The sequence below is a fragment of the Anas platyrhynchos genome, chromosome 33 (genome assembly GCF_047663525.1).
Source record: "Anas platyrhynchos isolate ZD024472 breed Pekin duck chromosome 33, IASCAAS_PekinDuck_T2T, whole genome shotgun sequence".
Lineage (NCBI taxonomy): Eukaryota > Metazoa > Chordata > Aves > Anseriformes > Anatidae > Anas > Anas platyrhynchos.
In genome coordinates this window covers 8,729,582-8,744,639 of record NC_092618.1, presented here as the reverse complement: position 1 = coordinate 8,744,639, position 15,058 = coordinate 8,729,582, and the positions used below count along the sequence as shown (strand labels likewise).

Here is a 15,058-nt window from a genome sequence, read left to right as displayed (position 1 = left end):
GTGGGGATCCTGATCCCATTGGGGGGGGTCCCGAAACCCATGGAGGGGTCCCAGACACATGGGGGGCTCCCAGTCCCATTGGGGGGGGCAGACACATTGAGGGGGGGAGCAGATACATGGGGGGGGTCCCAGTCCCACTGGGGGGGGTCCCAAACCCATAGAGGGGTCCCAGTCCCAAGTAGAGGGGTCCAGACTCATGAGGGGGGGGTCCCATTTGGGGTCCCAGTCCCTGTGACACCACAGCCCCCCCCCCACCCGACCCTATTAGGATGAAAGAACTCCCCCCCCCCCAGCTCATTTTATAGAAAACCTTTATTCTGTAAAAATTGGGGGGGAAGTGAGGGGGGGCTCACATGGACGGGGGGGGAGGGAGCGGGGGGCCGGGCACCCCCATGGGCACCCCCAGGAGCCCCCCCCCCACCTCACCCCACAGCGGGCGGGGGGGGGATGCCGGACGGTGACCCCCAGTGTCTCTCCATCCCCCCCCCCCCAGCTCCGATATATACAGACAATAAATACAGGGCCCCCCCCCCGGGATGGGGAGGGGGGGGCTCAGGCCGGGGGGCGCGCGGGGATGCAGCGGGGGGGTCCCTGCGCCGGGACAGAGCCGGGGGGGCAGAGGCAGCGGAAGGAGCCGGGGGTGTTGAGGCAGCGCCCCCCCCGGCACAGGGCGGCCTCCGAGCACTCGTCGAGGTCTGCGGGGAAAAGGGGGGGGGTCAGGGGGGGTCGGGGAGGGGGATTAAGGGGGGTTGGGGGGGATTTGGGGTGGGATTGGGGTGGGATTGGGGGGTTTTGGGGGGATTGGGGGAGATTGGGGGGGGAATGGGGTGGGATTTGGGGTGGGATTGGGGGGGGGGTTGGGGGGGATTGGGGTGGGATTGGGATTGGGGGGGATTGGGGTGGGATTGAGGGGGATTGGGATGGGATTGGGATGGGATTGGGGTGGGATTGGGGTGGGGTGGAATTGGGATTGTGTGGGTTTTGGGGTGGGATTGAGGGGGATGGGGATGGGATTGGGGTGGGATTTTGGTGGGGATTGGGATTGTGGGGGATTGGGATGGGATTGGGGTGGGATTGGGATTGGGGGGGATTTGAGGGGGGATTGGGGTGGGATTGGGGTTTGATTGGGATTGGGTAGGATTTGGGGTGGGATTGGGGTTGGGATTGGATTTGGGGTTAGACTGGGGTGGGGAGGGGTTGCGGATGGGATTGGGGTGAGATTTGGGATGGGATTGGGGTGGGATTAGGATGGGTTTGTGTTGGGATGGGAAGGGATTTGGGGTGGGACTGAGATTGGTTGGGATTTGGGGCGGGATTGGGATTTAGTTGGGATTTGGGGTGGGATTGGGATTGGATTTGGGGTCGGACTGGGGTGGGAAGGGGTTGCAGATGGGATTTGGGGGGGTGGGGATGGGATTGGGGTGGGATTGGGATTGGGGGTATGGAATGGGCATGGGATCGGGATTTGGGGTAGGATTGGGGTAGGATTGGGGTAGGATTTGGGGTTGGATTAGGGTGGGATTGGGGGTTGGATTAAAGTGGGATTGGGGATGGGATGGGGTGGGATTTGGTCTGGGACTGGGGTTTGGGATGGGATGGGATTGGGATGGGAACAGGCTGGGATTATGCCGGGATCAGGCCGGAATCAGGCCGGAATCAGGCCGGGATTAGGCCAGGATTAGGCTGGGATCAGGCCGGGATCAGGCCGGGATTAGGCCTGGATTATGCCAGATTAGGCCGGGACTAGGCCGGGATTATGAAGGAATTAGGACGGGATCAGGCCGGGATTATTCCGGGATCAGGCCGGGATTAGGCCGGATTAGGCCGGGATTATGCCAGGACTAGGCCGGATTAGGCCGGGATTAGGCCGGATTAGGCCGGATTAGGCTGGGATTAGGCCGGATTAGGCCGTATTATGCCGGGATTATGCCGGGACTAGGCCGGATTAGGCCGGATTAGGCCGGGACTAGGCCGGATTAGGCCGTATTATGCCGGGATTATGCCGGGACTAGGCCGGATTAGGCCGGATTAGGCCGGGATTATGCCGGAATCAGGCCGGGATTATGCCGGGACTAGGCCGGGACTAGGCCGGATTAGGCCGGATTAGGCCGGATTAGGCCGGGATTAGGCCGTGTCTCACCCACGCAGGCCACGCGTGCCGCGTCCAGCCGGTAGCCGGGGTCGCAGGCGCAGGTGAAGCCCTGGGGCACCCGCACGCAGTGCCCATGCTCGCAGCCGCTCAGCACCCCGCACAGCTCCGGCGGCAGCGCCTCGTCCCGGGGGTCTGCGGGGGGGGGTCCCCGTCAGCCCCCTCCCCATAAAAAAAACAAAATCCCCCCCCAAAACCCCTCAATCCCGCCCCCCCCCAAACTCACCATCCTCGCTGGCTCGCCCCGGCCGCTCGGCCACACCATGGGGCTGGAAGAGCCACGGGGGGGGGTCCTGGGGGGCGCTGGGGGGGCTGCGGGGCCGGGAGGAGCGGGGGGGGCCCCGGCGGGACCCCTCGAAATCCTCCAAGTCCTCGTAGCGGGGGGGGGCGGCGTAAAGGGCGTCCCCGCGGGGGTCGTAGCCCCCCCCCAGCCCATAGGGGTCGTAGTCGGCGCGCAGCCCCGGGGGGGGCAGGCGGGGGCCCGGACCCCCAAAGGGGAGGGGGCCGTAGGGCAGCCCGTAGTGGGGGGGGTATTCGGGGCCGTATTCGTAGGGGGGGCCCAGCCCCGGGCCGGGGGGGCGCAGGACGTTGCAGAGGAACTCGAAGTCATCTGGGGGGGGGGGGGGGGGGAGAAAAAAAAATGGGGGGGGGGGCAGGTTGTGGGGTGGGGTCCTAAAAATTGGGGATGCTAAGGGGGGGGGTGTAAAGAGGTGGGGGGGGCACTGTTATATGGGGGGTACCCAAGGGGTCTCCATTAGGGGGGGGGCGTTGTGGGGTGGTGGGAGGGGTTCCCATTATTGGGGGGGGCAAAGGGGTCCCTGTTATGGGGGGGGTCCAAGGGGTCCCAATCATGGGGGGGGTGTCTAAGGGGGACCCACTCTGGGGGGTGCCCATGGGGTCCCCATTATGGGGGTCTGGGGGGGGTCCCTATTGCTGGGGTAGGAGGGGGGCAGGGTGGGGGTCCCCCTGTGTGGGGTCTTGGGGACATGGGGACATGGGGACATGGGTATAGGGGATGGGGGGGTCGTGGGCATGGGAGGGGGCATGGGGACGTGGGCATGGGGGGGGGGACAGGGACATGGGGGGACATGGGGACACAGGGATGTGAGGCTATAGGGCCTTAGGGACATGGGGACATGGGGACGAGGGGACAAGGGGCCGTAGGGGACACGGGTGCATGGCAACATGAGGCTATGGGGCCACGTGGCTGTGGGGTCATAGGGACGTGGGGACATGGGGACACGGGGACATGGGGACACAGTGAGGTGGGGACATGGGGAGGTGATGTGGGATGTGGGGAGACAATGGGGGACACTGGGATGAAGGGATGTGGGACATGGGGACATGGGGACACGGGGATATGGTGACGTGGGACAGGGGGATGTGGGACAAGGGGAGGCGACGTGGGACATGGGGACACAGGGACACGGGGATTTGGGGACATGGGGGATACAGCGCCATGGGGGTATGGGGACACAGGACGTGGGGACACGGTGACGTGGGACATCAGGATGTGGGACATGGGGACACGGGGGGGGCATCAGGGGACAGTGCCGGGACACGGGGATGGGGGGCCACGGGGACATAGGGCAGGGATATGGGGACACGTGGGGACAGGGCGACACGGGGGGGGTGACGGTGACACGGGGGGGGTGACAGGGGGTGGCCTCACCCATGGCGCGGGTGTCGTTGGTGACGCAGCGGCGCTGGGAGCCGTCCAGCACCAGGGGGGGGGCGCAGGAGCAGAAGTAGGAGCCCACCGTGTTGACGCAGCGGCCCCCGATGCACGGCTCCGCGTCCTCGTCCTGGCACTCGTCGTTATCTGGGGGGGGGGCGGTGGTGGTCGGCAAGGGGGTGGGGGGCACGGGGGGGGGGGCTGGAAGGGGGCTCGGGGGGCTGGAAGGGTGCTCGGGGGGCTGAGGGCAGGGTGCTTGGGGTGCGAGTAGGGTGCTCGGGGTGCAGACAGGGTGCAGGCAGGGTGCTGAGGGTGCAGGGAGGGTGCACTCAGGGCACAAGTTGGGTGCTCAGGGTGCAGGTATTGTGCAGGGAGGGTGCACTCAGAGCACAATTAGGGTGCTCAGGGTGCAGGTAGGGCACGCTCAGGGTGCTCAGGGTGCTGGCTGGGTGCTGGAAGGGTGTGGGCAGGGTGCTCAGGGTGTGAGCTGGGTGCAGGCAGGGTGCTCAGGGTGCAGTCAGGGTGCAAGTAGGGTGCTCAGGGTGCAGGTAGAGCGCACTCAGGGCACAAGTTGGGTGCTCAGGGTGCAAAGAGGGTGCTCAGGGTGCAGCCAGGGTGCACTCAGAGCACAATTAGGGTGCTCAGGGTGCAGGCAGGGTGCTGGCAGGGCACAAGTTGGGTGCTCAGGGTGCAAGTAGGGTGCACTCAGGGCATAAGTTGGGTGCTCAGGGTGCTGGCTGGGTGCTGGCAGGGTGCTCAGGGTGCAGGCAGGGTGCAAGTAGGGTGCTCAGGGTGCTGGCAGGGTGCTGGAAGGGTGTGGGCAGGGTGCTCTCAGGGTGTGAGCTGGGTGCAGGCAGGGTGCTCAGGGTGCTGGCAGGGTGCAAGTAGGGTGCTCAGGGTGCAGGTAGAGCGCACTCAGGGCATAAGTTGGGTGCTCAGGGTGCAGACAGGGCACGCTCAGGGTGCTCAGGATGCAAGTTGGGTGCTCAGGGTGCTGGCTGGGTGCAGGCAGGGTGCTCAGGGTGCAGGTAGGGTGCTGGCAGGGCACAAGTTGGGTGCTCAGGGTGCAAAGAGGGTGCTCAGGGTGCAGCCAGGGTGCTCTTAGGGTGCTTTCTGGGTACAGGTTGTGTGCTCAGGGTGCAGGTAGGGAGCTCAGCGTGCTGGCTGGGTGCTCAGGGTGCTCTCAGGGTGCAAGTAGGGTGCAGGCAGGGTGCAAGTAGGGCGCACTCAGGGCACAATTAGGGTGCTCAGGGTGCAGGTAGGGCGCACTCAGGGTGCAGTCAGGGCACAAGTCGGGTGCTCAGGGTGCAAAGAGGGTGCTCAGGGTGCACTCAGGGCACAATTAGGGTGCTCGGGGTGCTCAGGGTGCAGGCAGGGTGCACCCAGGGCACAATTAGGGTGCTGAGGTCAGGGTGCTGGGGGTGCTGGGGGTGCTGGGGGTGCTGGCAGGGTGCTCAGGGTGCTGAGGGCAGGGTGCTCAAGGTGCGAGTAGGGTGCTCGGGGTGCACAGGGTGCTCTTAGGGTGCAGTCAGGGTGCAAGTAGGGTGCTCTCAGGGTGCAGGCAGGGTGCTCAGGGTGCTCAGGATGCAAGTAGGGTGCTCAGGGTGCAGGCAGGGTGCACCCAGGGCACAAGTAGGGTGCTGGGGGTGCTGGGGTCAGGGTGCTGGGGGTGCTGGGGGGGTGCTGGGGGGGTGCTGGGGGTGCTGGGTGCTCACCCACGCACTGCAGGTGCTCCTGCTCGTAGTAGTAGCCGCTGGGGCAGTAGCAGCTGAAGCCGGGGGCGGTGTTGATGCAGACCCCCCCCCGGCACAGCTGCGGCGCGAACACCCGGCACTCGTCCACATCTGGGGGGTAAGGGGGTAAGGGGGGGGGCGACGTCAGGGGGAGGGTCCTCGGAATTGGGGGGGGCACCCCCGAAACGGGGGAGCCCCTATATAGGAGGGGAACCCCAAAATAGGGGGGGTATTGCCCCAAAATAGGCGGGATGCACCCAAAAGGGGAGGGGCGTAACCCCACAAAATAGGGGGGGCATCCCCAAATTGAGGGGGCACCCTGAAAAATGGGGACATCCCCAAAATGGGAGGGGTGAGTCCCCCAAATGGGGGCCATTCCCAAATTAGGGGGGGTGAGTCCCCAAAATGGGGGGCATCCCATAAATGGGGGAGCCCCAAAACAGGGGTGGCATCCCCAAAATGGGGGGGCATCCCCAACATTGGGGAACCGCTAAATACAGGGGGGAGCCCCTGAGTAGGGGGGGGAGTCCCTAAACGGAGGGAGCCCCCAAATGGGGGGGGCCCCATTGCTGTGCCCCCCCCGCGGCCGCACTGACCTGCTGCTGAGCCCTGGGGCCCCGTGGTCTGGCCGGTCCCGTGGGGGCAGAGGGCTCGGTGCTCGGCTTGGGGGGGGGGACAGAGGTGTCACCCCCCCTGCACCTTGGCACCATCCTGACCCCATCCCCAGCCCATCCCTGTCCCCATCCACACCCCGATCCCAATCCCATCCCATCCCAGTCCTAATCCCTGGCAATACCCACCCCAATCCCAATCCCTTTACAATCCCATCCCCATCCCCATCCCAAATCCCATCACCACCCCAAACCCATCCCAATCCCTTCCCACCCCAATCCCAGTCCCATCCTCATCCCATCCCCATCCCATCCCCATTCCATCCCAGTCCCAATCCCAATCTATCTCAATCCCATCACCAACCCCATCCCAATTCCATCTCCACCCCCCCAATCCTATCCCAATCCCATCCCAATCCTAATCCTATCTCCATCCCAATCCCATCCCATCCCAGTCCCAATTGCAACTCCAATCCCATCGCCATCCCATCCCATCCCAAATCGCATCCCATCCCACTCCACTCCAATCCCAATCCCATCCCATCCCATCCCATCCCCATCCCCATCCCCATCCCCATCCCCATCCCCATCCCCATCCCCATCCCCATCCCCATCCCCATCCCTATCCCCGTCCCCATCCCCAATCCCAATCCCCATCCCCAATCCCACTCCCACCCCAATCCCTTCCCACCCCACGCCATCCCCAATCCCCTCCCCCCCCCATAGCGTCCCCATGTCCCCACCGGTTCCAGGCGTGGGGCACGGCCTCGGGGGGGGGCAGCGGACCCCCCAGGCGCCCCCCACGCTGCAGCAGCACTGCTGCCGGCTGACGTTGGGCGCCAGCACCCCGCAGGCGGGGCTGAAGCACGCCGCCAAGCCCGGGGGGGCTTCCACGGCTCCGGGGGGGGCCGGAGGAGTGGGGTCGCTGGGGGGGGTCCCCCGCACGTCCCCGTCACCGGATCGAACTCGTGCCCCCCGTCGGGGCAGAGGCAGAGGAAGGAGCCGTCCACGTTCTCGCAGCGCGCCGCCCCGCACACCCCCGGCAGCGTCGCGCACTCGTCCACGTCTGGGGGGGAAACACGAAGGGGGGGGGCTCAGTGTCACTCTGGGTGTCCCCCCCCTGCTGTCCCCGCTGTCCCCGTACCCTGGCAGTGGTGGCCGTGCCGGGCGGCCTCGTAGCCCTGGTGGCAGGCGCACTGGAAGGAGCCGGGGAGGTTGTGGCAGGCGGCGTGGGGGCCGCAGCGGGACCCCCCCTCGGCGCACTCGTCCTCGTCTGCAAGCGGGGAGGTGACGTTTTTTTGGGGGGAGGGGGCGGTGGGGACATTGGGGGGGGGAGCGTGGAGCCGTCCCCCAAAAGCTCAGCCCCATGGGGGGGTCCCCACTGTCCCCCGATGGTCCCTGCTCTCCGTCTCCATCCTGACCCCATGGAGAAGCCCCCCTGCACCTCGACCCCATTGGCTTGTCCCCAGTGGCCCCATTGGCTTGTCCCCAATGTCCCCCATCGTTTTGTCCCCATTATCTCCCGTGGTGTTGTCCCTGATGTCCCCTGCTGCCCATCCCCATCCTGACCCCATAGAGAAGTCCCCCTGCACCTCGACCCCATTGGCTTGTCCCCAGCATCCCCGTTGTTTTTTCCATGTCCCCCATAGCTTTGTCCCTATTGTGCCCCATTGGCTTGTCCCTGATGTCCCCCATGCCATGGCCCCTCAGGGTCCCCTCAGCCTCTCCGTACCCCCATCCCCATCCCCGTGCCCCAGTCCCTGTCCCCATGGCCCCATCCCCGTCCCCATGGCCCCATCCCCGTCCCCATGGCCCTGTCCCCATCCCCATGGCCCCATCCCCATCCCCATGGCCCCATCCCCGTTCCCATGGCCCCATCCCCATCCCCATGGCCCCATCCCCATCCCCATGGCCCCATCCCCATCCCCATGGCCTCATCCCCGTCCCCATGGCCCCATCCCCATCCCCATGGCCCCGTCCCCATCCCCATGGCTTCATCCCCGTCCCCATGGCCCCATCCCCATCCCCATGGCCCTGTCCCCGTCCCTATGGCCCCGTACCCTCACACCCCCCGCCGTCCCGGGGCCGGTAGCCGGGCTGGCAGGGGGGCACGCAGCGGTAGGATCCGGGCAGGTTCTCGCAGCGCTCGGCCCCACACAACTCGGCCCCATGCTCCTGGCACTCGTCCACATCTGCGGGGACACCGGGGGGACCCCAAGCATGGGGGGGGGACAAGGTGGGGTGGGGGATGATGGGGACCACGGCCCCGGGCAGGATGAGCCCCGTGCGCATCACAGCCCTGTGTGCGGGTTCCCATCCCTGTCCCAGTCCCCATCCTCGTCCCGTTCTGGTCCCTGGACCTGTCTCCATTCCCATCCCATCCCCAACCCCATCCCAATCTCACCCTAATCCCATCCCAATCCCACCCCCTATTTTCATCCATTATTGGTCTCCATCTCCATCCCCATCCCAATCCTGTTCCAATCCCACCCCCATCCCCATTCCAAACCCATTCCATCCCCATCCCAGTCCCAGTCCCAGTCCCAGTCCCAGTCCCAGTCTCAGTCCCAGTCTCAGTCCCAGTCGCAGTCGCAGTCCCAGTCCCAGTCCCAGTCCCAGTCTCAGTCCCAGTCCCAGTCCCAGTCCCAGTCCCAGTCCCTATTTTCATCCATTATTAGTCTCCATTTCCATCCCCACCCCAATCCCATCCCCATCCCATCCCATCCCATCCCAACCCATCCCATCCCCACCCCAATCCCCTCCCATCCCCCTCCCATCCCCATCCCAATCTCACCCCAATCCCATCCCCTCCCATCCCCACCCCAATCCCCTCCCATCCCCTCCCATCCCCATCCCCATCCCAGTCCCAGTCCCAGTCCCAGTCCCAGTCCCAGTCCCAGTCCCAGTCCCAGTCCCAGTCCCTATTTTCATCCATTATTAGTCTCCATTTCCATCCCCACCCCAATCCCAATCCCATCCCCATCCCATCCCCATCCCATCCCCATCCCAATCCCACCCCAATCCCATCCCCTCCCATCCCCATCCCATCCCCATCCCATCCCCACCCCAATCCCACCCCAATCCCACCCCCTCCCATCCCCATCCTAGTCCCAGTCCCTAAACCCATCCACTATCGGTCTCTATCTCCATCCCCACCCCAATCCCAACCCCAACCCCAATCCCAATCCCCATCCCCATCCCATCCCCACCCCAATCTCCTCCCATCCCCATCCCCATCCCATCCCAATCCCATCCCAATCCCATCCCAATCCCCTCCCATCCCCACCCCAATCCCCTCCCATCCCCCTCCCAATCCCACCCCAATCCCATCCCCTCCCATCCCCATCCTAGTCCCAGTCCCTAAACCCATCCACTATTGGTCTCTATCTCCATCCCCAACCCCAACCCCAACCCCAACCCCAACCCCAATCCCAATCCCAATCCCAATCCCAATCCCAATCCCAACCCCAACCCCAACCCCAACCCCAATCCCAATCCCAATCCCAATCCCAATCCCAATCCCAACCCCAACCCCAACCCCAACCCCAACCCCAATCCCAATCCCAATCCCAATCCCAATCCCCGCTCACCCTCACACCCCCCGCCGTCCCGGGGCCGGTAGCCGTGCTGGCAGGCGGGCACGCAGCGGTAGGATCCGGGCAAGTTCTCGCAGCGCTCAGCCCCACACAACTCGGCCCCGTGCTCCTGGCACTCGTCCACATCTGCGGGGACAGGGCCACCCTCGCCGCCAGCCCCAGGGTGGGGGGCACCCAAAATCCCCCCCCCCCCAACCCCCCAGCCCCTCACCGTGGCACTGGGCCCGCTCGGCGTCGGTGCGGAAGCCGGCGGGGCAGTGGCACTCGAAGGCGCCGTCGGTGTTGGCGCAGCGGCCGCCCCGGCACACGTCCCCGCGCTGGCACTCGTCCACGTCTGGGGGGGGACACGGGGTGAGGACGGGGGGGACATGGGCACGGGGTGGACGTGGGTACAGGGGGGGGACACGGGGGCAGGGGGGATACGGGGAAAGAGGGGGACACAAGGGGCTGGTGGCACCCCGTGGTACCCGGATGCGTGGGTGGGTGGTGGAGGGGTGGGGTGGGATGGGATGGGACTGGGGTGGGATTGGGATTGGGATGGAAATGGGGATGGGGTGGAAAAGGGATGGGATTGGGGTGGGATTGGGATTGGGGTGGAAAAAGGGTAGGATGGGGATGGGATTGGGGTGGGATGGGGATGGGATTGGGATGGGGATGGGGACTGGGGTGGGAATGGGGATGGGATGGAGACAGAGATGGGATGGGGGTTGGGATTGGGGTGGGATGGGATGGGGACAGGGAGAGACATTGGGATGGGATAGGATGGGGATGGGATTGGGATGGGGATAGGATTGGGATTGGATGGGGACATGGATAGGCACGGGGATGGGACTGAGTAGATTAACTGGGACTAAAAAACCGCAACTGGAATAGAAACCACAATGAGAATGGGGACTGCAATGGGACCGGGATGGGTATGGGGACGGGGACAGGGACAGGGACAGGGACAGGGACCGGGACCATGCCGGGCTCTGACCAACACATGCGGTGCCCTCGGGGGTGCTGGCATAGCCCTGGGCGCAGAGGCAGCTGTAGGAGCCCTCGGTGTTGAGGCACTCGCCGTGGGGGAAGCAGAAGTCGCCCTCCAGGCACTCGTTGACATCTGTGGGCAGATGGGGGCCGTGGGGGGGCCGTCGGGTGTGGGGGGGACACGGCACCATCCCCACGCCGCCCCCACCACTCACCCGCGCATGGCGCGCCGCCGGCACCCACCCGGTATCCGCGCCGGCACTGGCAGTGGAAGGAGCCCTCGGTGTTACTGCAGCGGCCGTGGGGACCGCAGGGCGAGCCCGTGGCGCACTCGTCCACGTCTAGGGGGTGGCACAATTAAGGGTTGGCCCCCCCCTCGGGGGGACAGGGGGGACGTGGGGGGACGCGGGTACCTGCGCAGCGCCCATGGTGCAGCTCGAAGCCGTCGCGGCACGGCCGGCACTGGAAGGAGCCCGGCGTGTTGGCGCACTCCTGGCCGGGGCAGGCCAGGTGGTTCTCGCACTCGTCGATGTCTGCGCGGCACGGAGAGGGGGCGGCGGTGGTGGCACCGCGGGGAGGGCGTGGGTGGTGGCACCACGGACGGGGACACCACGCATGGGGACACCACAGATGGGGACACCACGTATTGGGAGGTTATGGATGGGTTCACCATGGATGGGGACTCCATGGATGGGGACACCACGCATGGGGACACCACGCATGGGGACACCACGTATTGGGAGGTTATGGATGGGTTCACCATGGATGTTTAACCCCGTGGCTGGCAACACTATGGCATGGTGACCCCATGGCTGCTGACCCAATGGATGGTGACCCCATGAACGATGACCCCATGGGTGTTGAACACGCAGATGGTGTCCCCATACCCTTGGTGTCCCCATACCCTTGGTGTCCCCACACCCCGGTGTCCCCACACCCAGTGTCCCCACAGCCCGGTGTCCCCACACCCCCGTGTCCCCGCTCACGCTGGCACTGTCCCGTGGGCGTGCTGGCCTGGTAGCCGGCCGGGCAGACGCAGCGGTAGCCACCGGGCAAGTTCTCGCAGCGGCTCTGGGCGCAGGGCGAGGGGCTCTGGGCGCATTCATCCACATCTACGGGGACACGGCCACCTCAGCCCCATCCCCGTTGTCCCCATTGTCCCCCTCTGTCCCCCCCCCGTCCCTGCTGACCTTGGCAGTCGGTGCCGCCGGGGCCGGGCCGGTAGCCGGGGCCGCAGACGCAGCGGAAGCTCCCCACCGTGTTCTCGCAGCGGCCGGGGGCGCAGGGCCGGGGGCTGCGCCGGCACTCGTCCACGTCTGGGCAGGCGGGGGGACGGACGGCAATGGGGACAGACGGACGGACAGGAGCGGGGACGGATGGAGAGGTGGGTGGGAGGGAAGGGGGAGAGGGGAGTGGGGAGGTGGGTGCGCGGGGAAATGGGGGCAGGGGGAAATGGGGGCACGGGAAGGTGGGGGCATGGAGAGATGGGTGGGTGCGTGGGGAAACGGGTGCATGGGGAAATGGGGGCAGGGGGAAATTGGGGCTTGGAGAGGTGGGTGCACGGGGAGGTGGGTGCACAAGGAAGTGGATAGATGGGGAAATGGGTGCACGGAGAAATGGGTGGGTACATGGGGAGGTGGGCGCATGGGGAAATGGGTGCAGAAGGAAATGGGTGCGTGAGGAAATGGGTGCATGAGGAAATGGGTGGCTGCACGGGGAAATAGGTGCACGGGGAAACGGGTGAGTGCATGGGGAGGTGGGTGCATGGGGAAACAGGTGCACAGGGAGGTGGGTGCACAGGGAAATGGGCGCACGGGGAAATGAGTGCAGGGGGAGGTGGGTGCACGGGGACATGGGTGCCCAGGGAGGGGCCGGGCGCCGCTCACCGATGCAGTGGGTGCCCTGGGTGCTGAGCCAGAAGCCGGGGTGGCACAGGCAGGTGTAGCCGCCCTGGCGCGGGACGCAGCGCCCGGGGCCGCAGATCCGCGGGTTCCGCTCGCACACGCTGCCGGCGGCTGCAAGCGGGCACACGTGAGTAACACATGTGTGTGCAAACGGGCAGGCGTGCAGCTGTGCACACCTGTGCAAACATGCACGCATGCACACTGTGCACGTGTGTGCAATCAAGCATGCATGCAACTGTGGACATGTGTGCAAATAGGCATACAGGACACATGCACACGTGTAGGCGTGTGTAAGTAGGCATTGTGCACACGTGTGTAAGCAGGCATGCATGTAGCCGTGCACACGTGTGCAAATAGTCATGCATGCAAACCGTGCACACGTGCACAATATATTTAGCTGTGCATGCATGAGATGCACACGTGCTACTGCAGCTGCATGCAGCTGGGCAAGCCTGCAATGGTGTGCACACGTGTAACACGCACGTGTGTAACTGTGCACGCCTATAACTGTGCACAAATGAGACTGAATAAATGCAAATTGCACACGTAACTGCTTGCACATGTAACTGAGCACACGTGCACATGCAACTGCACACATGCAGCCATGCAAGCATGCAACCATGCACAAGTGCACAGCCACATGCACACACGTGTGACCTTGCACGCCTGTGCTGAGATGTGTATGTGCAACGGCGCAGAGCGTAACCACACGTGCAAAAAATAAAATAAAATGCACGCACACAGCTGCACACAGTGCAACCCTGCGCACATCTGCAACCATGCATGCGTGCAACGGTGCACACACGTGTGCAGCCGTGCACAAGTGCCCCAGCCCTACCTGGTGCCGGACCCTCCGGGCCGGGTGGCGTGGGGAGGGGTCCCAGCAGCCCCAGGGTGGGTCGAGGCACGATGACAACCTCGGGGGCTGGTGGTGGCACCTCGGGGATGCGCGGTGGCACCTCGGGGACGCGTTGTGGCACCTCGGGGACGTCTGGTGGCACCTCGGGGACACGTTGTGGCGCCTCAGGGACCCGCTGTGGAACCTTGGGGACATGTGGCACCTCAGGGACATGCGGTGGTGCCTCAGGGACACGTGGTGGCACATCAGGGACATGTGGTGACACCTCGGGGACACGTGGTGGTACCTCGGGGATGCGTTGTGGCACCTCGGGGACACGTGGTGGCACATCGGGGACCCGTGGTGGCACCTCGGGGACACGCGGTGGCACGTGTGGGACGCGTGGTGGCACCTCAGGGACGCGTTGTGGCACCTTGGGGACCCGCGGTGGCACCTCGGGGACAGGCGGTGACCTGCTGGGGGGCGGCCGACCGGGGCGCCAGCGAGCTGTGGGGCAGAGCAATGGGGTGAGGGGGGGTCCTGGCAGCCGGGGGGGGTGGGGGGGGACAAAGCGGGGGGGACAAGGGGCTCACGGGCGGCGGTCCCAGCTGGGGAGGGGACACGGGGACGCCCCAGGGGGACACGGGGCAGGTCCTGGCCCAGGTAGCGGGTGTTGTAGTGCAGGTCGGAGGCCGAGTAGTGGTAGCCGGGGCCGGCGGGGCAGATCTCCTTGAACCCCTCTGCAATTGAAGGGGGGGGAGGGGGTGTCAAAATGGACCCCCCCCCAAAAAAAATTACCCCCCTCCCCCAAAAAAAACCCCCCTCCAAAGGGTGAGCCCGTGGCTTTGGGTGCAAATCCCATGAAACGGAGGCTCCCCAAAGGGTTTTTGTTTTTTTTGGGGGGGGTCCGCCCTAAAGGGTTTTTTTTGGGGGGATCCCAAGGGGTTGGGGGGGTCCCGGGGGGGCTCACCGGAGCCGAAGGGGGGGCAGCGCTGGCACGCCGGCCCCCAGGCCTTGCCCACGCGGCTGCAGCAGCAGATCTGGCGGGTGATGTTGCGCAGGGTGGGCAGCGCGCAGCGCCCCTCCCGCAGCACCCGGTAACATGGCCCCCGCGCCTCCGAGATCACCTGGTGGGCTGGGGGGGGGGGGGGCGGGGGGGTGGTACCGGTCACCCTAATCCCAATCCCAATCCCAATCCCAGTCCTAGTCCTGGTCCTAACCCCAATCCCAATCCCAACCCCAATTCCAATCCCAACCCCAATTCCAATCCCAATCCCAGTCCTAGTCCTGGTCCTAACCCCAATCCCAATCCCAACCCCAATTCCAATCCCAACCCCAAAACCCCAATCCCAATCCCAATCCCAATCCCAATCCCAATCCCAGTCCTAGTCCTGGTCCTAACCCCAATCCCATTTCATCCTGTTCCCATCCCAATCCCACCTCATCCTACTCCATCCCCATCCCACCCCAATCCTTTCCCCTTCCTCTTCCCTTCCCTATCCCCTCCCAATCCCAATCCCAATCCCAATCCCAATCCCAATCCCTATTCCATTTCAGACCACCCCCATCCCCATCCCATCCCC

The 15,058-nt window shown here is 65.3% G+C and overlaps 2 protein-coding genes and 1 long non-coding RNA gene across 3 annotated transcripts; all 3 read right to left on the bottom strand.

The window, feature by feature from the left end:
- Positions 1-2,349: 2,349 nt before the first annotated feature.
- On the bottom strand, positions 2,350-7,864 carry LOC140000211 (latent-transforming growth factor beta-binding protein 4-like). The gene is made up of 6 exons (XM_072030010.1): positions 7,313-7,864; positions 6,912-7,234; positions 6,154-6,219; positions 5,540-5,668; positions 3,822-3,971; positions 2,350-2,759 (listed from the first exon to the last, which is right to left on the bottom strand). Exons 1-6 carry the CDS (start codon positions 7,621-7,623, stop codon positions 2,350-2,352), a joined length of 1,389 nt encoding a protein of 462 aa, XP_071886111.1. The 5' UTR covers positions 7,624-7,864.
- A 3,625-nt stretch (positions 7,865-11,489) lies between these two features.
- LOC140000210 (uncharacterized) lies at positions 11,490-13,826 on the bottom strand. The gene is made up of 5 exons (XM_072030009.1): positions 13,815-13,826; positions 13,476-13,719; positions 12,620-12,748; positions 11,924-12,049; positions 11,490-11,845 (listed from the first exon to the last, which is right to left on the bottom strand). Exons 1-5 carry the CDS (start codon positions 13,824-13,826, stop codon positions 11,490-11,492), a joined length of 867 nt encoding a protein of 288 aa, XP_071886110.1.
- A 19-nt stretch (positions 13,827-13,845) lies between these two features.
- On the bottom strand, positions 13,846-14,604 carry LOC140000370 (uncharacterized). The gene is made up of 3 exons (XR_011805513.1): positions 14,446-14,604; positions 14,069-14,215; positions 13,846-13,982 (listed from the first exon to the last, which is right to left on the bottom strand). It is a non-coding gene; the product is annotated as an uncharacterized lncRNA (long non-coding RNA).
- Between the last annotated feature and the right edge of the window lie 454 nt (positions 14,605-15,058).

Coding starts and splice junctions, on each gene's coding strand:
- LOC140000210 (XM_072030009.1), bottom strand. Junction 12,749..13,475: donor CCCGGAGGGTCCGGCACCAG/GTAGGGCTGGGG, acceptor GCCCGCTTGCAG/CCGCCGGCAGCGTGTGCGAG. Junction 11,846..11,923: donor CGGCGGCACCGACTGCCAAG/GTCAGCAGGGAC, acceptor GTGTCCCCGTAG/ATGTGGATGAATGCGCCCAG.
- LOC140000211 (XM_072030010.1), bottom strand. CDS start 7,623: ATGGGGTCGAGGTGCAGGGGGGCTTCTCCATGGGGTCAGGATGGAGAC. Junction 6,220..6,911: donor GTGCCCCACGCCTGGAACCG/GTGGGGACATGG, acceptor CCCCCCCCCAAG/CCGAGCACCGAGCCCTCTGC. Junction 2,760..3,821: donor CAACGACACCCGCGCCATGG/GTGAGGCCACCC, acceptor CCCCCCCCCCAG/ATGACTTCGAGTTCCTCTGC.